The sequence below is a fragment of the Tribolium madens genome, unplaced genomic scaffold (assembly GCF_015345945.1).
Source record: "Tribolium madens isolate multiple individuals breed KSU strain unplaced genomic scaffold, Tmad_KSU_1.1 Scaffold_11;HRSCAF=98;Tcas5.2_LG3b, whole genome shotgun sequence".
Classification (NCBI taxonomy): domain Eukaryota; kingdom Metazoa; phylum Arthropoda; class Insecta; order Coleoptera; family Tenebrionidae; genus Tribolium; species Tribolium madens.
This window is the reverse complement of record NW_025400975.1, coordinates 279,921-300,967: the sequence shown is the minus strand read 5'-3', so window position 1 is coordinate 300,967 and position 21,047 is coordinate 279,921. Positions and strand designations below refer to the sequence as shown.

The 21,047-nt window shown below is 29.0% G+C and overlaps 1 protein-coding gene across 4 annotated transcripts in view; it reads right to left on the bottom strand.

Annotated features, from left to right (window-relative positions):
- Positions 1–1,840: 1,840 nt before the first annotated feature.
- The window catches only part of LOC123004858 (hepatic leukemia factor), a 60,798-nt gene continuing 41,591 nt past the window's right edge, over positions 1,841–21,047 (bottom strand). For 2 of the 4 annotated variants that reach the window (XM_044398378.1, XM_044398350.1), the window contains exons 2-5: positions 6,216–6,391; positions 5,987–6,164; positions 4,121–4,374; positions 1,841–3,332 (exon numbers count right to left, since the gene is read on the bottom strand). In XM_044398378.1, the coding sequence (XP_044254313.1) occupies positions 3,246–3,332; positions 4,121–4,374; positions 5,987–6,164; positions 6,216–6,391 (695 nt within the window). In that variant the 3' untranslated portion in view covers positions 1,841–3,245. The remainder of the gene's footprint in view (positions 3,333–4,120; positions 4,375–5,986; positions 6,165–6,215; positions 6,392–21,047) is intronic. The other 2 variants (XM_044398359.1, XM_044398368.1) reach the window with 2 other exon arrangements.

Here is a 21,047-nt window from a genome sequence, read left to right as displayed (position 1 = left end):
AAATCGAAAAGTTACGTAAATAAATATAAAAAAATAAAATATTTTTTAACAAGTCTCGGCAGTGGAATGTCGTTGGTAGATTTGAAATCTGTTGATAGATAAACAAAATTCAACATTTAAAACTCTCCTGTTTTCTAGAAATTTCACTTTTATTTAATTGTTATCTCCCTCGCACTCTGATTTTGTTTTGTTAACATTCTTTGTGGTTTTCGTTTCACTTATCAGTTAGATTTAATACAGGTTCACAAAAAATAACATTTGATAAACACTTAAAAATTGTTAAAGCCCTAAGGCCTGAAATATTACATTTTTTAATTTTTCTATTTTATTACAATTTATTTTTCTTATTTTTAAAAGAATGAAAAAAAAATGGAAAAGGAATATAATGTAATAAAAAGTGAGCTTCTGGTGGTATTTACTGCTGTTTTTAGTTTCAATTGTTAATTTTTAAACGATTCAGAATTGAAAATTGGCAATTGAAGCATCGATGCGAACTGTTTGAAGAAGCAAGTAAAATTTTAAAGGTCAAATCAGTAAAGCCAAGAATGATAAAAAAACGGTGAGTCGATTAAAAATTGATTAATATATTTTATACATTAAATTGTTATTAGCTGAAGAAGACGCTTTTTTAAATATTTATTAAGAAACGAAAAACTTTTTGAAAACTCTTTTTGAAAATTTTAAGACAAAGAGTATCAAAATTTTGAAATGTATCAATCAGTGGCAACGTCACTTCCAGGAACCCAAACAGGAATCGATTTCGTCCGAGGAACCAGACAATACCTACTCCAAAAAACTTTTTTCTCGAAGTAATGAATCTTAGAAATAAGAATATATATAATAGTTGTGTTTTTAGGTCGAATATGAAAATTTATAAGTATGTACCTAATATTGACAATAAAAAACAATTGACGATTTTTTAGCAAAAAACAAAAATCATGTTTTGCTTAATGTTTTGTGCCTGAAGACGAATATTTTACCATAAGCAATATATTTTTTTTTTAATTTCAACTCAAAACTTTTGAGACTTAAATTTTTAACAAAGACCAAAAAGAGATTTCGCTGGTGACTTTTTTTTGCTTAATTTTTTGTGACTACAAACGACTTTTTGTTCCATTTTTTGATGTTATAAGCAATATTTTTGTTTCAACTCAATTTCCAGAAACCAAAAACCGTTTTTTACTCATTTTTTGCGCCTGAAAACAATTTTTTGCAAAATTTTTTGTTTCATTTGTATATTACCATATTATTTTTTTTATTTCAACTCAAACTCCTAATACCAATATTTTATGTTTTCTGCTGAATTTTTTGTGCCTGAAGGCGATTTTTGTGACTACGAGTAATTTTTTGTTCCATTTTATGTTATACCATAAGTAAATTTTAAATTTTTTTAGAATTCTAACCCAAACTCCTGATACAATTTAATAAATTTCTAAAACCATTTGTTGCACTTGAAGGCGATTTTTTTGCTTTTTTGTGACTACAAGCGATTTTTGGTTGCATTTTTTTATTACCATAAGCACTCTTTAAAAATTTTTGGAAAATTCGAATTCAAACTCCTCTGATCTTATTTTTTTGCACCTGAGTCGATTTTTTGCTTAATTTTTTGTGACCACGATCGATTTTTCTTTCATTTTTTACCATAAGGAATCTTTTCAACTCGCCGCTACATGCCTCGTATTGGGATTTCAGACTCTTGCTTGAAGGGTGTCTTTTGTAACTCGTATTTTAATAACTATTCTCCATTTTTTAACAATTACAATATAATTTTTACGTTTATTATAGATGACCACTGAAAGAATTATGTTGGGATACTTGTTTCACATTGAATTAAAACAAGAAGTATTGAATATGTTTAATTAATTAACTGGTTGATTGATTGAGGTTGTTTCAGACGACCCAGTGTCTAGTATAAAATTTTCTTGGCAAAAATTTTTGAACAAAAAAGAAACAAAACAGGAAAGAAAATCTTATACAAAAAAGTGGGTAGTTTAAAATAGCCTTCTCACGACTACATTTCGGAATGAAAGGATCTAATAATTTTACATAATTTAATGCTCACAACAGCAATTACAGATGTTATATTTAGATATTTCTATTTTTGAACACTTTTATTCCTAGTAAATTACATTATATGTTGTACTTTTGCGGAGATAAGCTGCATCATAAAAATTACATGTTGAGGCCGTTTATTAACATTTGCATTGTATTGTAAAAATCATTATAAATAAATAGTTTGTTGTAGTTTTACATTCAACAGTAACATTTTGTAAATACGTATAAATTTCTTTACTTAAAATAAATTTTCCTCGTTTCAGTACGTATATATAAAAAGTCCACTGCAGTGGAAACATTTTTTTTCCAACAAATACATATAAAAGTTAAAAATTTCATTGTATAAGGCATGCCATCAAGGCAGTTGTTAATGGTAATGAAGAACAAGTAAAACGTTCAACTGCAGTCATTTTTACAATTTGTGTAATCTTAATATTACGGTAACATCCTATAACGTTCTTTTATCACTTTATGTATGAAATTTTTACAACCTTGATAATATCAACCTTTATATCAATTACCAACAGCAAAATTTTGAACCAAAAATGACACATATAAATAACTTAAAGTTGCAATAATTGTAGCACATTCAAAGGATAAGCGCCACTACGTTTCTTCTATAAATCCCTGTGAAAACGTCCTTTCCTATTCCTGTTATTTGTGAGCATACTACATTTTTTCTACTATTTTTGCTTAATAGTACGACTAAAGTAACTTCAACCAAAAAATAGACTATATAAACATAAAAACAATCAACAATAAGTCTACAAATATAACAGAGGTCATCAGCTGCCATTGTTGGGGCAGTATTTCTTGGTCAGGACTTATTTAGTAACATAAAAAATGATTGTATTAGAATTAATACAATTCTTGCTCAATTCTAATATAGAATATAGCTTAAACAATGATTTAAGATGATTTAAAATAATAGAATAATGAAAACTTTATCGTATTTACATTGATTATTTATTTAATATCACAAAAAAGTGTGCTGTAATGATATTACTGCCCCGACTAAATATTTCCTGACCAAAGTGAACATTTTATGTACTTAATTTTTCTTCTACTAGCAATGAACTTAAAACTACATGATGACTACATAATGTGCATGTTTATTTACAAATGTTGGATCGCCTTTCGAAGGAACACTTTTCACTGAACAGTTTTCGAGTTGGTTACAAACTGTAACATTACACATCTTCATATTTCGCCAATTTATTTTGTAACATCAAATTTTCTTTTTTCAGTCGTTCAAGTTCTTGACGGAGACCAACATTCTGAAAAACAAGAAAAATACACATTACAAAAAATGGAATAAATAAAAACAAAAAAATTGTGTTATATCTTAAAACGTGATAGCTTGAACGCTCTCAACCCGTGTAAAAATTAATTAACCATCTCTCTCGCCCAAAATAGCAATTGTTTTTGGAGCAATTTTGTTAGACACTATAGCAAAAAAAATCAAACTTTAGACAGTAAACGATGATGAAAAATGAAAATTCAATCCAACCTTTACTGCACCAGACGGGTTATTTTCGTTAATTAATATTATTTAGGCTAAAAATCTATAAAAATGTAAATTAAAAAAAATAACCAAGAGTGCGTTGGTTTTCAATCATTCAATCTGACAGTTGGTGACATTTCGCGTCAATGTGGTTCACACTCTTCAAAAAAATCAAACGAAAACATTAGGAAAACGGAAGTACACTGACTTGAGATAGTAAAGTAGTGATTTGTGTAGTGTGAAGACCTTAAGAGCTCAATATAAAAGAAATTTGGCGAAGAAATGTGTAATTTTAGGTTAAGACATGAATTTATTATTTCCATCGACGTAACAAAAACTAGATGTACCACTAAACTAACAAAAAATAGATTTCCAGTTTATTAGCAGAAAAATTGTGAAAATTCAATAATTCAAAAATTGATGTCATACCCATTAAGCTAACAAAAAAAATAGATCGAATAGGTAGGTAGCGATTTGTGAAATGTTGTTTAAGACTTTAAGAGCCTCATATAAAAAAAATATAAATTTTGAGAAAATCTGATAATGTGATAGTGTTTTTACCTCTTTTTCGAGATATCCTGCCCTGAGAGCGATTTGATTTTCTTTCATTCGGCGGGCGTCTCGAGATCTCTTTGCTGCTAAATTATTCTTCCTACGTCGAGCCCAATACTTGTCATCTTTAAGGTCATCTGGTACGAATTGTTTACGGGATTTTTTGATGATGGGTTGTGGTTTCAGCTCCTCATCTGAAAATGCTCTTGTCCGTGGGTCGAAGTCGCGACAACTCGAAGCCATTGACAACGCTTCAGAAAAAACTGCATTTTAGACATTAGTATTGTGCAAAACACACAATAATTTTACTCTCTCTCACATTGCCTTACTAAATTTCTCAATCACTACTACGAATCTAGTAAGGACAAAAAAGAGGCAAATTTGACTCGTTTTTCTGAAGTTTAATAAGGCTTTTCGGTGCAAATTGAACTCTGCAATAACTATGCAAACATCTTACTATTGCCAACATAATTATCTAAAACAGAGTTAAATTTGCACTAGGTACAACGTCATAATTTAAAATAATCTTAAGTTACCTTAAATCATGATGAATATTTTATATAAATGCATTAATATTACTGTTAAGAGTACAGTTGCTATCAAAATTAATGTCGTATGACGTAAATACGACACTACTTTTGTCGATAACTATGCACAAATGGTACTGTTAAGTAGGAAAAACGTTAATGTTACTGCTAGCCTCGGCTAGCCAAAATAGTTTATTTTACCATGGTTTACGATTTTGTCAAAAATTACTAAAATTTTTAAGAAAATACTGAAAAAATGTAATCTGTTTGTTTCCAGTTGCAAGAATTATAACTCAAAATATCATAGTTTGGTCGATGACTGTCCTACTATTTATTTAAAATTTCTGGCGAGGTAGGAAAAAAGTTGATATAACTGCTAGTTCGGCTTCGCCTCGTCATATTCTCTCATTTATTTATTTTTCAATCAAAAGTTATACTCAAAAACAGTTTTTTTGTTGTTTTAGTCAAAAATTATTAAAAATTGTTTAGTAAAGTTACAATTTAAAATGAAAAGAGGTTTATTTAATCAAAAAACATCAATTTTTCTCGATTTTTATCATTTTAATAAAAATATAATTGTTCTATGGTTATTCTATTTTATTTGTTTTTTATCTTTGTTTTAGTCAAAAATTATTAAAAATTGGTTAGTGAACAATTAGTTTAGTATAGGGAATGTTGGTAAAGATCGTTTTAGAATTAAATTTAGCTCCATTTAGTGAAGAAAAAATTTTGACCTTTCATTTTTTCAATTAAGAAAAAAAAATGATCTAACCTTTCTCTTTCATATACCCTAATATGATTTCAAAATAAAAAATGACAGTTATCGGTTTTTTGAAGAGGAAGGTGCAAATCCAAAAAAAGTCTAAATATTTCGAAAATGTCAATAAAAAAGACAAATTTTCATTGCCAGAACTAATGTAGGGTTTAGCTGGAACACCCTGTAGATTGTCTTTCCTGAAGTGTCTAAGACTAAAATCCACTACTAATAGTATATTAAAAAAACAAGTTTTATAAGACCAGTCTTGAAACACGAATTCAAGTGTAAAAAACGAGTGGCGAACCTACGAGTTATTTTAAAGAAAGAGTGCTTCAAGGTCTTATGAAACAAGTTTTTTTTTACTTTTCCGTAATTTACCCTCTTTATGCCTTTTTTAAACAAAAATTTTTACTTTAATCGATTCAGAGATTGTTTTAAAAGTCAAAATTTTGACTGTTAAGACATCGTAAATGATGCTTTAATATGTCTATTAGAGAACAAAATAGAGGCAAATTACAAAAATAATTTTAATTTCTTTAATTTTTAAAAATTCTTTGAAATTTTCAAAGTGGATTTTTTCCCTAAACTTACTTGAATCGGCGGGTGATGAGGGGTTAATGGTATCTGGACTCATACAGTCACTAGGACTTGGAGATCTTTCCCTTTTGGGCACAGGATGCGAACTCGCCAAGGGCCCAAGTGAGCCATGTGACCCCAAACCATCCATTGATACACCATTTTCAGATAAGAATTCGTCCAAATCCACGTACTAAAAACCAAAAAACGTTAAAAAAACATCTATCATGATATAAATAATTACTTTAAGATCGGTTTCATATGTTTTGTCCCATAAATTAGGTCCGAGGAATGCTGTTTGGGCTTCAACATTATTCCAAAGTTCTCCATCGTCTTTTTTGTCATCACCTAATATGCTCCCTGCCAAATCTTTGATCGTAGAGTGGCCGTGACCGTGAGGATGAGTTGGTTTGCTATTTCCTGGAAGCAAAAAGACACGTCAAGAATAAGCTAAACAAATTCAAAGATTAAACTAAGCAAATTGTTTGAAGTTAATCAGTAACTGAAGAACAAACTTGACTTTAAACAAGTACGTTTGAAATATACATCTACATTTTTCTCGCCCTTCAAAAAGTTAGATAAACACTAAAACTACTTCCGAGATGTTCAACAAAGTTAAAGAAGAGAAATACTGCGGATAGAATAGGGGTTTCTGGTTTTTAAAGTCATTATCTACTTGTTCAAATACATATCACAAAAATCAGAAGTAGTTTTCAACGAAAACTAAGATGCGTGGGTTGAAAATACGATACAATGAATCGGAAAATGGTAAATAAGTCGTATCTGAAACTCAAATAAAAAAATCTTCAAAAATAGTTAATTTCATAGTTAGTAAATAAATAACAAGTAAATTTACATTACCAATAAAACTAACGGAAATCAGTAATTAACTTTTCATTTGATTTGAATCAAATAGAGAAATTAATAGTGAAATCGTTCTTATGGACCTAGGTATTGAGGCGGAGCTATAGAGAACAAGTTTGAAACCATTAATAGTTCTTCTAAATAAGCCTATTTGCATCTAAGACATTAAAACTGTTGTATTTTAATTTTCTTCAAGTTATTAACTTTATTGTTCGTATTTTGTAATGAAAACATCCTGGGTACAAGTTTAGTTAATATGCATTAATATTCTTGTAACTTACTCTAAAAAAAAATCTAATATGTAGAATTTTTCAATAGAAAATAATAAAACTGTCCCACACTTTATTCTGAATTTTGAACGAAATAAAAAGCAAAAATGTTTCGATTTTAAATTACTACTCCCATAATGACTACATAGGAGAGTAGCAACTCAATTATTACCAACATCATAGAAAAATCCACTAGAAATACATAATAGTATATTACAATCGAGTTGGTAAATGTCATTTCGCGAGGCTTCTGGATATTGTAAATTTGAAAGAAGTTCGAGCGGTAATGTCATTACCATAGGGGTTTATATACTATTTTATTCACGCTCAATTTTTTTAATCAAATCAATAAATTTTTGACATTTGAAGTTTCTCAATACATAAGTGTCAAAGACAAATTCGGTTTATCTAATCAAACAGTTTTAAAGCTATAATAAGAACCGTAAAAAACTTGGATGGTTACTTTTAAAATTGCAAACAAAAATGTTGTACTAACTTTTTTTAAGTAGATGTAATTCTTTAAAAATGCAATTCTAATTAGGAAAACTAATTCTATGTTTTATTAGTCTGAGACGAAAAACTTGTTTCTAGAATATTAGAAAATAAATTAAAAAAACGTACATAAAATTCTTTTCGATGAAGAGATTTTGTGAAGAGATTAAGATGGCAACAGCACATCAAAAATTTGTTGGTTTTTTTAGTAACAAACGTTTCAAATCTTACAACACAATGTGGTTAAAAATGTACTGCAACGTAGCCAATTTTTAAATATTCATATTTTCAAAACCACGCAGAAACATTATAAAAGCAAATCTGAGCTTCTATTAATGTTTTCTGTAACCATATAAAAGATTGTCCAACTCATTTGAATCACGGTGTATAAGAGTTTATATCGAGAGATTAAGATCCAAAAACGTATGTCTGTGAAAGGTCAAATAAAATGACAAGTCGAAAGCTAAAATGGCATGATCAAAAAGATAATGATTTTAATAACTAAATTTATGATTTACCTTCAAAAAAGAACGGTCCTATTTCCTATTATTAGTCGTTTTACCTTTCAAATTGTCAATAATAATAAACAAATATGTCCTAATTTTTAATAAAACATTTCAAAACAAAAAGTACAAATAAACAAAATAGACTAATAATAGAAATGAAAAAGCCCAAAACCTTTTGTAATTAAAAAAAAATTTCAAAAACTCAAAAGATTTCTATTGGGGATTTCAGTTGGGGAGAAATTATTTTGGTCGTCAAAGTCACTTGAGTGACATAAAGTTGTAAGGTTAATCTTATTTTTTACTACTGTCAAACATTGCCCCTGACTGTGACTGTCAGTCTCATCCACGGACAAAAAAAAGTCAATAATTTGAAATTGTCATCAATGTTGTTGACTTAACGTTAAGGCTTGGTTCACATTTTTTTTTGAAGTGACAGAAAGTAAATGATATCCAGGATATTTTGTCCCCAATGGACACAACAATCATTATTTCATATTAATAATGAGATTAATTGAAACTTTTCGCTCCAATAGTATATAGTGTGTCCCCGGATAGGTGAAACGACTCTTATAAAAGATAAAAAAGTCTCGATTTAAATTTTTATTTTTTGAGGTTCAGCCCTGCTTGGTTAAAGACTAATTTCTAACATAATGTCAGTTTGAAAAAATCAAGTATGCCTTAGAAATATAAAAAAACTTTGTACAGTTAAGTGTCTTTTATGTGTCAAAAATGACAAAATTATTAAGAAATCGATTATGGTTATAAAGACAATTTTAAATAAAAATCATTGTCAGAACTCCCAATATTTTCTTTTCTAACATGGGGTTTAGCCGGAACAGCCTGTATATTATTTTTGCACAACGAAATTGGCTATAATTCTTTAATAAAATTTAAAAATTAGCATAAAGCTGGCATTCTTGAAATCATAATAAAAAATATTTGTTGACAACGAGAGGATTTTGACTTTTGTCACAGTTTTGACATAAGCATAGACACAACAAAATTGGATTCTACTCCCCCACGTGCAAAAACAGTCTTTACATGTTTTGAATGCCATAATAATTCTGACATTTCTATTTAAATACTCTAAAAATGACTCACCTTTCTTCATGTAAATAGTATAAAAATCTTTGTTATAGGTGAATTCGAATTTATCTTTACTATCACATTCGCTTTAAGCGCTCATCAGTTAAGTGAGTCAATAGCACGAAAATAGTACTAATTGAACCACATCAAAAACTGACACGTAATAGTATTATAATTAATAATTAATAAACAACATATTATGTTAATCTGAATCATGTTTTGACTGCAACCAACTATCTACACTGAACTGTATGTATTTACCACTTTGGAGTTAAAAAATTATCGAGACTATCAAGAAGCAGCCGAAAGCATCATCATAGACAAAGACTCTTGATTAAAATTCCGCAGAAATCGATTTCGTGAAGTATACAAGGAAGTAAATGTATTGGTAGTCCTGCCTCCCACGATATGAGTAAGGTCAAGGAGGTTTTGTGAGGGCGGCACACCTGAACTAGCTAAAACGTACAGAGACCTAACTCGTATGCAATAAATTTGATTTATCGCTCTATAACACCATGCCAAGAGGTTTTATTGTGTATTTTATATTCTTGCTAGTTTAACTATCATACCTTTCAATGATGATGATGGTGGATCCGTTTTTGGGGATAATCAATGAATCCACCATCTAGGGACAAAACCAAAAAGCAAACAAAACTTCTAGCTATGAAGGTAAGTTGTTACCAATTTTTTCACCAAATTTTTGAGTTGGTGATTTCTGATTTAAAAAAAAAACTACACGTTAGACAAATTGCTTGAAAGTAAGAATATTGATCTTGATATTTGAAATAATTCAAATAAAAACGCGTTGGTGATTTAGCCGATGAGTAACTGCCGTTGATTACTAAGTTATAAAGTACGAATGTCAAAAATCATTGTTCTAACGTCAATCATGTGGAGTGGTTCAGGGACGAAGAATGATTTGAGCCGTGGGCACAACAGGAGGAGATTCGTGTACCGCGTTTTTGCATTCGAATGTAATTAATACTCACTTATTGACTATAAAGCATGAAAAATAATAGTCATTGTTGATATGGGTAAAGCCCACACAAAGCAAATAAAAAAATGCCATTGGGTAGTGTTCAAGGAAGAGGTTGGTTTTGTGTGCAAAAATATTTTTTAGGTAAGGAGATAATTAACGTGACAAAAACTAAAAATAGTATAAAAGTGGGACAAGACAATTTTTGGTTGAAAATGTCAACGTTCAATATTTAATTAAATAAGACGTGACCATCTGTATACTTTTTCTCTTTCCTTTGAAAGTGGAGATATTTTAAAATACGTCAGTTTAAATTATCTTTTTGATTTCATTACAACCATTTACAATACTGAACAATTTCAAAAAGTTTCAAATATTAAAAAAATAGTGGGTCTTCTATAAAAACTCTACAACAAAATCTAGCAAAACAAAAATAAATGAAAAACATTTAGCACTTAGCATTCAAAAAAAAATGCAATATAAACAAAGTTTGAAACTTTTGAGGACTTTATCCCAAAGTTTACATTGCTAATAGTCGGTGATATTAGAAGTAATGAAATTCATTAGTATCTTCTACAAAAAATGGATCCAAACTTTTTACCGTTTTCGTTTTTTTTATATGAGAACACTTTTTCTTGTTATTGCTAATTTTGGCTCAATTTTTTAAAAACAGTGTAATATATTTTAGAGAGCTAACCTCAGAAGTCATATTTGTTTAGAACTTGAATTGGTGAAGTTAAGGCTGCGCCCCAAATTTAAAATATCGACGAACAAAACCGTCTATATCTCAAAAACTATAAACATTCGGATAAGACAAGTTGAGTTATTTTGACTTCTTTTGAGCTCTACTTATCACCTGTTAAAATATTTGTACATATTTTAGTACCACCCAGTATAAGTTTATTACTGATTCGTCCATTTACTTGTTAAAAAAGAAATTAAAAAATGCAAAGAAACAAATGTAGTAAAAAATAAGGCACATCTAAATAAATAGAAAAAGTTTAAAAAAATAAATCATTAGAAAATAAAAAAGCCCACTAAATCTGGTGATGTAATAAAAGTTGGAAAATAAGAGCAACGAAAAATAAATTAAGTAAAAGAACAACAAATGCTAAAAAATTGAGAAAAAAATAAACAAAATTGAGAAGCTGAATTCAAATAAACAAATCTTGAATAAGCAACAAAAAATAACAAAATTAGAAAACTAAAGTGAGGTAAAAATCAGAAAATTATACAAAAACAAAGAAAATATGAGTAAATAAACAAAAGTGGAGTAAACCTGAAAAACAATACAACAAATTATTGAACTAGAACTAGAATTTTTCAAAGTTCTAGTAACAAAGTAATGACAATACAAAATTGAAAAAAAAGAAAACACGAAAAAAACATATTTTAATTAATATTTAACAAGATAAAATTAGGCAAATAATAGAAAAATAAAGAGAAAATGAAGAAAATTTATTCGTTAATTTAAACAATAGCTTTGATCACTTAAAGAACTTGCGCCCCAGAGAAAATTTTCTCAAAAAATTTTGACATTTATTTTTTAACATTTGACATTTTTTATGTCTATTTACTAATACTGATGATCTTGTATATGTTTTTTTTTATAACGATTTAGTAAAGGGACAAAAATTTTGCCAATAAAAGCCACAAATAAATTAAAAAGACTTACAATTTAGGATACAGTTCCTTGCTTCCTCTAGCCTGTAGCAAAAAAACCTGGAAAATTACTTTTCAAACAGAAATAAATTCAGTCAAAGTGCAAAATTTAAACTCTCAAACTTGAATTTTTTTTATAGATAGAAGTTTTTTAACATTTTTTCCATTTTCTTGGTATCTCACACTACATGGCATTTTTCTCTGCAAATTTTGGCACACCCTGTATAAATGCGAGTTACCACAAATTTTTGCAAAAATGTATTGTATCTACTATTAATTTCATAAAACACGAGTTTCCTTGAATCATGTGGGAATTAAACGAAATAAATTATCTACAAACTTTCAAAGCCTAGAAAATCTTCGCCAGGTGGTAAATCCAGAAACTGTTGTTTCTCTGAACCAGACAAATTCCCAAGATACCTAATTGACTAAAATTGCATTATAAAGTTTACAAGTGTAAATTTGGTTACTTTATAAAAGATGCTAAATGAGTTGCAAATAGGGAAAACCCTAGTAGAAAAGTTATCATCATTATTATTTCTGCCCCGTGAATTTTTTTTATGTCAAAATAAATTCGATTCATTTGAAAATGTCACATCATCCTGTCACGGTTCAGGAATTTATGTTAGATTCCCAGCAATTTTGCATGTGTGTATCCTTGAACCAGATGCTTTGTTTCCTCAACACTAACGACTTTTCAGTTCTTAATGATATAAAATTTTCGTCGACAAAGGTTGTAATACTGAATAATAGACTTTACAAGTCATTGACAAAAACAGCTTAATTTATTTAACGAATCAATTAACAATGTGCATAATTTTAGTGCACTAAACAGAAAGAATGATGAAATCAAATTCATTCATGTCTTTTCAATGTCATTGTTTTTGTTCAAGTGCATTTTGCAACATGCAACGCGTAATTTTTATATGAAAATACAATACTATTCGCTTTCAACTATTTTCTAACACAAACTTCACACCCTCACACATCTTTATCTGAGTAAAATTAAATCAAATACCAAAAGTAATTATTTTAAATAATGATATTATCCTTGACCATTGTCTGCCCAAGGCAGAAAAATCCTGACAATACAACAAATTGCCATAAAAAGTGTCTTGGTATAAAATCATAAATGTTAAGTGTTTGACGCCATAAGCTTTCTTAGATCCACACCGATGCAGCCTGATTCAAGGCTATTCATAGCAAATTACAATTCATTTTTAAATAACTCAACTAAACACTAATGGTGCAAGAAAAATAAAAAAATCTGTGTTTTTTGCCGATTTAAAGACACAGTTGTGGTGGATAGTAACATTCAAAATAGCATAAGGTATTTTATTTTAAAGATTTGTTTCTGGGCACTTCGTTAGCCTCCAAACTGTCTTTTGCAGCACGAAATCTTGAAAAATCCTGAATTTTTTTCCATTTGAGCATTTTTGTAAGAATTTTTTAAAAGTTTAGAGATTTTTTTGGGTACTAAGACTTTACAAAATAAATGCAAAAAAACTCGTTAAGTCGAGCGAAACAAGCTAAAAAATAATATCAATTTCGTTTTAATTTTGTAATTTTTTGGCTTGTTTAAATAAAAATTTTCGATTATTTATGTTTTTATCTTAAAAATGTGGTCAAAGACTGGAAAAAGGCAAAAATAACACCGCTTTTGGATTACTTTGTTGAATTTTTGGCTTGATTTTAACGAAATTTTGAGAAATAATTGTTTATCTAGCTGAAACATGTAACAGTATTTGAAAAATTATTTCTTTGAAAATTAAAATTCAACGCGGAACAAATAAGAAGAATGCAAATCTCGATTCTTGGCAAGTAAATAATAATTGGTTATTTACTGGTGTACAATAATAAAACTGGAAAATTTTCTAATAACACTAAGTTTTGTTAAAAGTAACAATACATTTAACAAAATAAAAACTTATCCAACTACATCCTTGACATTAGCAAGGTCTCAACATTGCACCTTTAGAAAATTTCAAATTCACTTATTCCAATACTTTTTTGATATTAGTTTCATTTTTCAACCTTCACTTTGACCTCGAATATCAGCTCTGTGAGACGAAGGTTTTTATTTTTATCCTGACGAAAGAGAATGAATAGACAGTTTCGGTCAAGCAAATTTTAAAATGCTTAGAAGAAATAATTGCAAATAAACCTTGGAGAGATGTCTCCGACTCACCATACGAGAGATTTGCTAGGGAAGATGAAACAGACATTAACAACAAGGTTAGAAAAAATCACATTAAAATACAATTTACCAAAGACGATCATTATTTGAAAAAAGGTTCCGAGTACTGGACAAAATGAAACGTAAAGAAGATTTTATTAATGCTAAACACGTGTTTGACAGTTCATCTGAATTTTAATTAGTTTTAATCTAAGTTTGTACGAGTACTTACTCTGTTGTCAACAGAAGCACAAAAACTAAAGCTGAAATATTTTTAGAATAGTAATCTAAATTCTACTGTTTAGTGTATTATTTAAAACAAAATTACCTTGAAATTTTTACAATTGCACTACTAGTGATTGACCTTCATACAAGTCATTCATTCATCAAATCATTTTAACGATTTTTTGAAAAAGTTGGTAGCAGCTTTTTTTGAAATATCATTGTTCTCATGTTAAAATTTTGAGTTTGCTGGATCGTGTTTAAATTTTAACGATGCTTTTTTAAGCTCAAGTCTCCAATAAAAACATACATTCTAATTTTAGAATTTCAGAAACTGAAAACTTAACTTTAACTATAACATCGGGATTTCAGATATAAAAATATTTCTATAATTGTAACTACTTTGAACAGGAAATATTATTTTATTAAATTATTAATTAAAGAATTTCTAGAAGTTCTGATTCTAGAATCTAGAAGAGGTTTTACACAATTTTAGAATTAGACGAAAAAGTCTATGGTTTGAACTAAGCGCCTACTTGATTTTTGACACTTGATTCTTGATTTTTAATTTTCAAGCTCATATGCGTAATATCAAGAATTTCAGAAGATGTTTTCTAAAATTTCAGATTTCAGATAAATATGAAAATAATTCTAAAATTCTCATTATTCTGAATACGAAATTTTTATATTATTTAATTTTTTTTTAATTAAACAACTATGCACTTGATTGTTTTGACACTTTTTATTCCAGAATTCCACTTTTTCAAGCTCATAAAATCAAAATGATACATTCTAGAATTTTAGAAATTGATATAATCCTATAATTTAAATAAGTACATACCTATATTAAATTATTTATTTAAATTTTGATTAAGAATTAAGGAATTGTATTTCTTTTCTAGATTCAGAAGTTAACCCTAGAACCCTTAACCCTAGAATCTACAAAACTTTTTATTCCAGATTTTTGCACAAATTTTGGCCAAAATTTTGTGTAATTCTCATGTCTTGTATAGAAATATTATAGTCCAGACACAAACATTTTGGAATTTCAAAAACTCTAAACTAAAATTAGTTTTTAACAACAAATATTTTTATTTTTAGAATTCAGATTTTTGTCTTCTAGCTCTGAATTTGTAATTTTGTTAAAATATTATACTTTTTCCCATTTTGCTTGCACACTTTTCACACTTTTCGTCCCCAAATTTCCAAAAACTGGTAGCGGTACCGAATTTGTCTCCGTTTTTATGTCTTCATCTCTAAATTTTCTTAGATGATTATTTGCTGATATTGTTTTCAAATTAAGTCAAAAACCATTTTTCTTTATCAAAATTAACATGAATAAATTTGTCAGTGGTGCCAACGTTATTCCATTTGGAAAAAACTTAAATATTAGAAAAAGATGACTAGTGTGTTGTTCTACAGTTGTTTAAAAATTCACATAATCGAGTTGTGGTAGGAACAAAAAAGATTTCAGCTGGATTCCAGTTGTTGAAGAGTGACCCAGTGTGGGCAAAAACAGAAAATAAAGCAAAACCTCATTTCCGTATTGGCAAACCGTAATTAAAGAACTGATGTTTCCAAGGCCAACAACTAGCATCTAAACATGCAACAGACTAAAATAACAGAAGGAAGCCAACAGAAAAAAAAAGTCGCGGGCCCAAAACCTAAGTTTTAAGCCTTCGTTCCGGTCGATGGTCTTGTATTAAGTACACGGAAATAAGTGCCCCAATAAAAGAAATAATATGGGTTTATTATATCACAGTCGGCCACTTCACGTAATGAACAATAATAAAATTATTATTACATAATTTCACGCATAATCAGGCAATGTTGTTGAAAATCCGCAAAAACCGCCGACTTTCTTCCTGCTACGCAGGAGTACGTTTACGGAAACGTGGAGGAAGAATTGAAAAAAGTAAAACGCTCGCTTACACGAGATCAAGGTGACTTTTTAACGACGAAACTCGCAGCGCAAGCATCCACGACGGGTTTCTTAAAATCTAATTCCTAACTCTAGTCGCAAATTCTTCCTACGAAACTCGTTTGTGGAACTAAAACTAGATATTGCCCATAGCAACTGGTTGAACGTATCAGATGGCTAGACAAATCGTAGATGGCCGCAAGTTAAAATTCCATACAGACAAAGAACCGTACCCAAAATAACGTGGTAAAATCACATTAATTTACTTTCGCTTTAATTTTACTTTTCAGTTTTCGTCTAGGTGTATAAAAGTTTTTCGACCATGAAACAAATAAAACTTCATTTAAATACTGGTACTGTCAAAAAGTACACCCGCACGTTGAAAGGAGAAAGTTGCATATTGTGGATTTTAGACGAAAACGAAGCAGGTTTGCAAACTGATATCAACAATATAAATCTTGAGAGTTGGTTCGTACAAGGAAAAAGAAAGTAGCCAAAAAAACATTTTTTCAATGTAGTTTGGTTTACCGAAGAGAGAAAATAAACGAGGGAATAAAGCGTCATTTTATTCCCTGTTGAGCGAAGGTAATTTTTGTATTTAAAATACTACATATCATGATTTAACACAAGGAAAAGTTTAATTGCGTTTACGTAAATGTAGTAAAAAAATACAAAATTCGAAATTAGAAAACAAAGAACAAAGAAGCAGAAACAAATAGCTGTGAATTTCTCCTCTTCTTTTTTGTCTTTTCTTGTTCTCTGTTAAAAAAAATAATGAGAAAAGATTAAAGAACAGAAATGAGGGAGAAAAAGAATGAAAAAAAGAGAAAAAGGACCGAAGGTAGAGACAGAATAACAACGAATTGTAAACAGAAAGATGTAAACAGCAAACAAAAAAGAGAAAGAAAATAAGAAAAAACAGAGAAGAGAACAAATAGAAAAAAAGATGCTAAATAGAATGCTAATAGAAAATAGAAGATAAACAATGCAAGACAGACAAAAAAATAAAAACTATCCTTTATCTTTTGTAATTTCTTTTCTTTTTTGTGTATTTTTCCAGTCCTCTGTTCTCTAGAAAGAAAAACAAAGAAGAAAAAAGGAAAAATTCCTTTCGTTAACAACGAATTGTAAACAGAAAGGTGTAAACAGCAAAGAAAAAAGAGGAAGAAGATTAGAAAAAACAGAGAAGAGAACAAATAGAAAAACGATACAAAAAGATAAAAGAAAGTAGAAAATGGAAGACAAAAATACAGAATAAATAATAGAAAATAGAAGATAAACAATGCAAGACAGAGAAAAAAATAAAAACTCTTTTATCTTTTGTAATTTCTTTTCTTTTTTGTGTATTTTTCCGGTCCTCTGTTCTCTAGAAAGAAAAACAAAGAAGAAAAAAGGAAAAAACAAATAAAAAAAACATGATAAAAAGTAGAGAACAAAAAATAGAGACAAATTAACAAAGAATAGTAAACAGCCAACAGGAAAGAGAGAAAAGATAAAAGAGAACAAACAAAGAGAAAAAAATAGAAAAAAGAGGTTAAAAAATAGTGTACAAAAAATAAGAAATAGAAGACTAAAAAAATAAAAAACAATAAAAAATATAAAAAAAACAGAAAAAAGAACAATAGAGTAGATAAGAGAGAATAAAGATTAAAATAAATATTAGAAAATAAAAGATTGTGAATATATTTTAAGAGTGATAATCGGTATGTCAAAAGAATTAATTAATTCATTATAAAACTGGAGAATAAAACTTCTCTTTATTCGTTGTTAGGGGAAAACTCCCTTAGTGTACCTTGAAATTTCTGAATCATGTTTTTTTTAAAAGGAGTACAACGATTGGTCTCATAAAAGTCACAAATTTACAATTTATATCACACTTGAAGTTATTTTTGAGACTTAGTTCCTAAAAAATGGTCATAAATTATAAAACTAAAATTTAACGATTGTTACTATTTTCGCTCCTTGACTTTTACAGCATCATTTATAACAAAAATTATTTTTCGGTTCTTTGCCATAACAATTTCAAATTTATTTCCAAGGTAAAAGGTTCAATGGTGCCTAAGTTTTGGATAATTAAATATCATAAATTTTAATAATCATAAATTTAAATATGTATGTAAACTGCTCACTTTCATAAATTTTTAGTCTTAATAACACAAACACAAAAGCAGAAAAGTGCACAGATAAAATCTAAAGTATACCGACCTGTACGAACTTTTTTCATTCAAATAATAGTTTATTATCACAACTGATAACAAACCTTGTAATATTTACTATGTTAATTAAATAAAATACAATTCTTAAACAATTTTTATTTTCTTTATAACATTTTATTATTCAAAATTTTTCAGTGTTGCCTTTATGTATTTTGCATTTTAAGCAATAGTCAAAAAGACACACGTCTTTCTATCAAGCAAGTGTAGAAATTTAGAACATCTGAAAAATGTCATAATAATTTTTATAGTAAATTCTGAGAAGAAAACCTGAGTTGTTTAGATTTCAACCTTTAAAATGTTAAATACAAAAGTTATTTAAAATGGGTAAAAATAGAAATATCTTAATTTATTGAGTTAACAAAAATATTGTCGTATCAACAAGAAATTACTGCCTAGGATTTAGGGATATTCGTTACTAGGTTGCCATAAATTTGGTTAGGTTTGTTTCGTAACTATTGTCAAAAATTTAGGTTAAGTCGTGGGTTAAGTCAGCTTATATGAATATCTCAATTGATAGTTGACAGTAGGTTGACAGAATATGTCAACAAGGAGTCACCAACCTTAGGCAATCAAAATTACTTCTAAAAATTATAGTTACAAACAACATGAAAAAATTCAAATCCTAGGTGGTAATTTTTTGTTGATAAATCTGTACTCGTAGAAAGGTTAATTAATTAATTATGATACATTGAAAAAATGCCAAATTTTGTGTATAGGGAACTTTCGGAACGAGCGTAGCGAGTGAAAGTTCTAATATTAAAAATGAATTCGATTAAGATCCTTAGGGAATAAAGTAAAGATTTATTCCTTCGTTTTTGTCTAATAATCTGGTATTTTATTCCCTCAGGAATAAAATAAATGAAATACCGACTTTTACTCTTAAAATTGCAATTAGATAAACTGAATTTTTTTTTTTGTTATTTAGGAGGAAAGTTTTGCATCTCTAGAATGAAAATGCCCTCGGCTCTCTTCATTCACTTCTGGGATTAAAATAGTTGTTTATTCTCTTGACACATAAATAACTATTATGCATTTTTAATATTTTGTTTACAAGCAATGAAGTCATGAAGATTAGTTGTCATTGTTTTTTATGCATTTTATGAATTTCCCAATATTTTTATGGCGTCGGAAAGCAGTTTCGCGTCAAATGTTCCTAAATAAGCAATGAAGGAAGAGCATTAAGGAAAAGGAAACCCCAAGCGACTAGATCAGTAGAGTAGAGCAGGCGGCCGCTGTCTCGATGCAATGCATTTCCTGTTTGTTGCACTCTAATGCATTCGCGTGCTCACACGGATGTGTTGTAATCCCCCCACCCACTCACAATGGGTCTCTGTGAGTCCCCGGTAACAAGAAAATCGCAATTAAAAATAATTATTAAAAGTGAACGGAAGTGATCTTTCCAGTTCAAAAATGAGGCAACATTTCGTAAATCTGGTCTCCGGGCTTGTTGTGCGTACACGTGTAAAACGCCACGGTAAATTTCACTCAACGTTACCAAGAAAGAGAAGAAACAACTCTCACTTTCACAAGGAAAAAGCAAATACATCGATTCTGGTGGCCCCGTTTATACCTACCAAAAGCAGAACTGCGACATGTAGTAATCTTGACTTTTTCCGGAAAACTACGTGTGGTGGCGTTAATTAAATTTTTTCTACTTTAAACGTGGTGCATATACGAGTGCCTACTCGCAGGTAGAAAGTTCGGAAACCACACTTTTCGGATTTCGACACTTTCGATACGCTTCGCTAACATAATTTGGACGAGATTTAAAAATCGAAATTTATTAATGACCACAAAAAATTATGAAAGTAATTGAATTATAAGTACAGCAAAAACACAAAGTAATTAAACAAATAAGTACACTCTTGTATGAAAAAAAAATTATAAAACTAAGTAATCATGTCGATAAAATGTAAGATCCAAAAAATTTAAATTTCCCTTTTCCATCCCGGTCTCGACGGTCAAAATTTATCGTACCTCCCTGCAGTGTTGCCAGGTTTGGTAAATTCCATCAGATCTGGTGATCATTTTCCACGTTTTTCAACCAAAAACTTGATTTCACCAAATTTTCTCAAAAAAAATTGAAAAAGTTGAAAATTTATAAAATTATACTACACAGGGTCAAAAATGACAATTTATTTTTGCCTTTTTCAGTTAGAAACACAATTATTTCGCTAAATTTCGTTAAAGTCAAGCCAAACATTCAACAAAATAGTCTAAAAATTATGTTATTTTTTCCTCTTTCAAGTGTTTAACCAAATCTTGTCCAAACACTCCCAAAAATAACAAAAAGAAATGATATTAATATCATTTTAATTTGTTTTACTCGATTTAACTGATTTTTGAGCTAATTTAAAACAAAAATAAGCAGAGAAACTACAAAATTGAGTTGAAAATGCTTCTAAGCACGTTTTTGTACTAAAATCTCAGGTTTTCTTGAAAGATTTCGCTAAAACAACCAAAAATCAACAAATTAAAATTGCAAATTATATAATTTTTACATTTCTGGAGCACTTTAACACGTTTTTTTTAGCTAAAAACTTAATTATTTTGCAAAATTTTGTTAAAAACTAGCCAAAACATCACACAATTAGGCGGAGAATGATGTCCTTTCTGCATTTTTCGAGTGTTTATGCAGATTTTTAAGCTAAAAACTCCGACTTTTGTCTATTTTACCATATCAAGT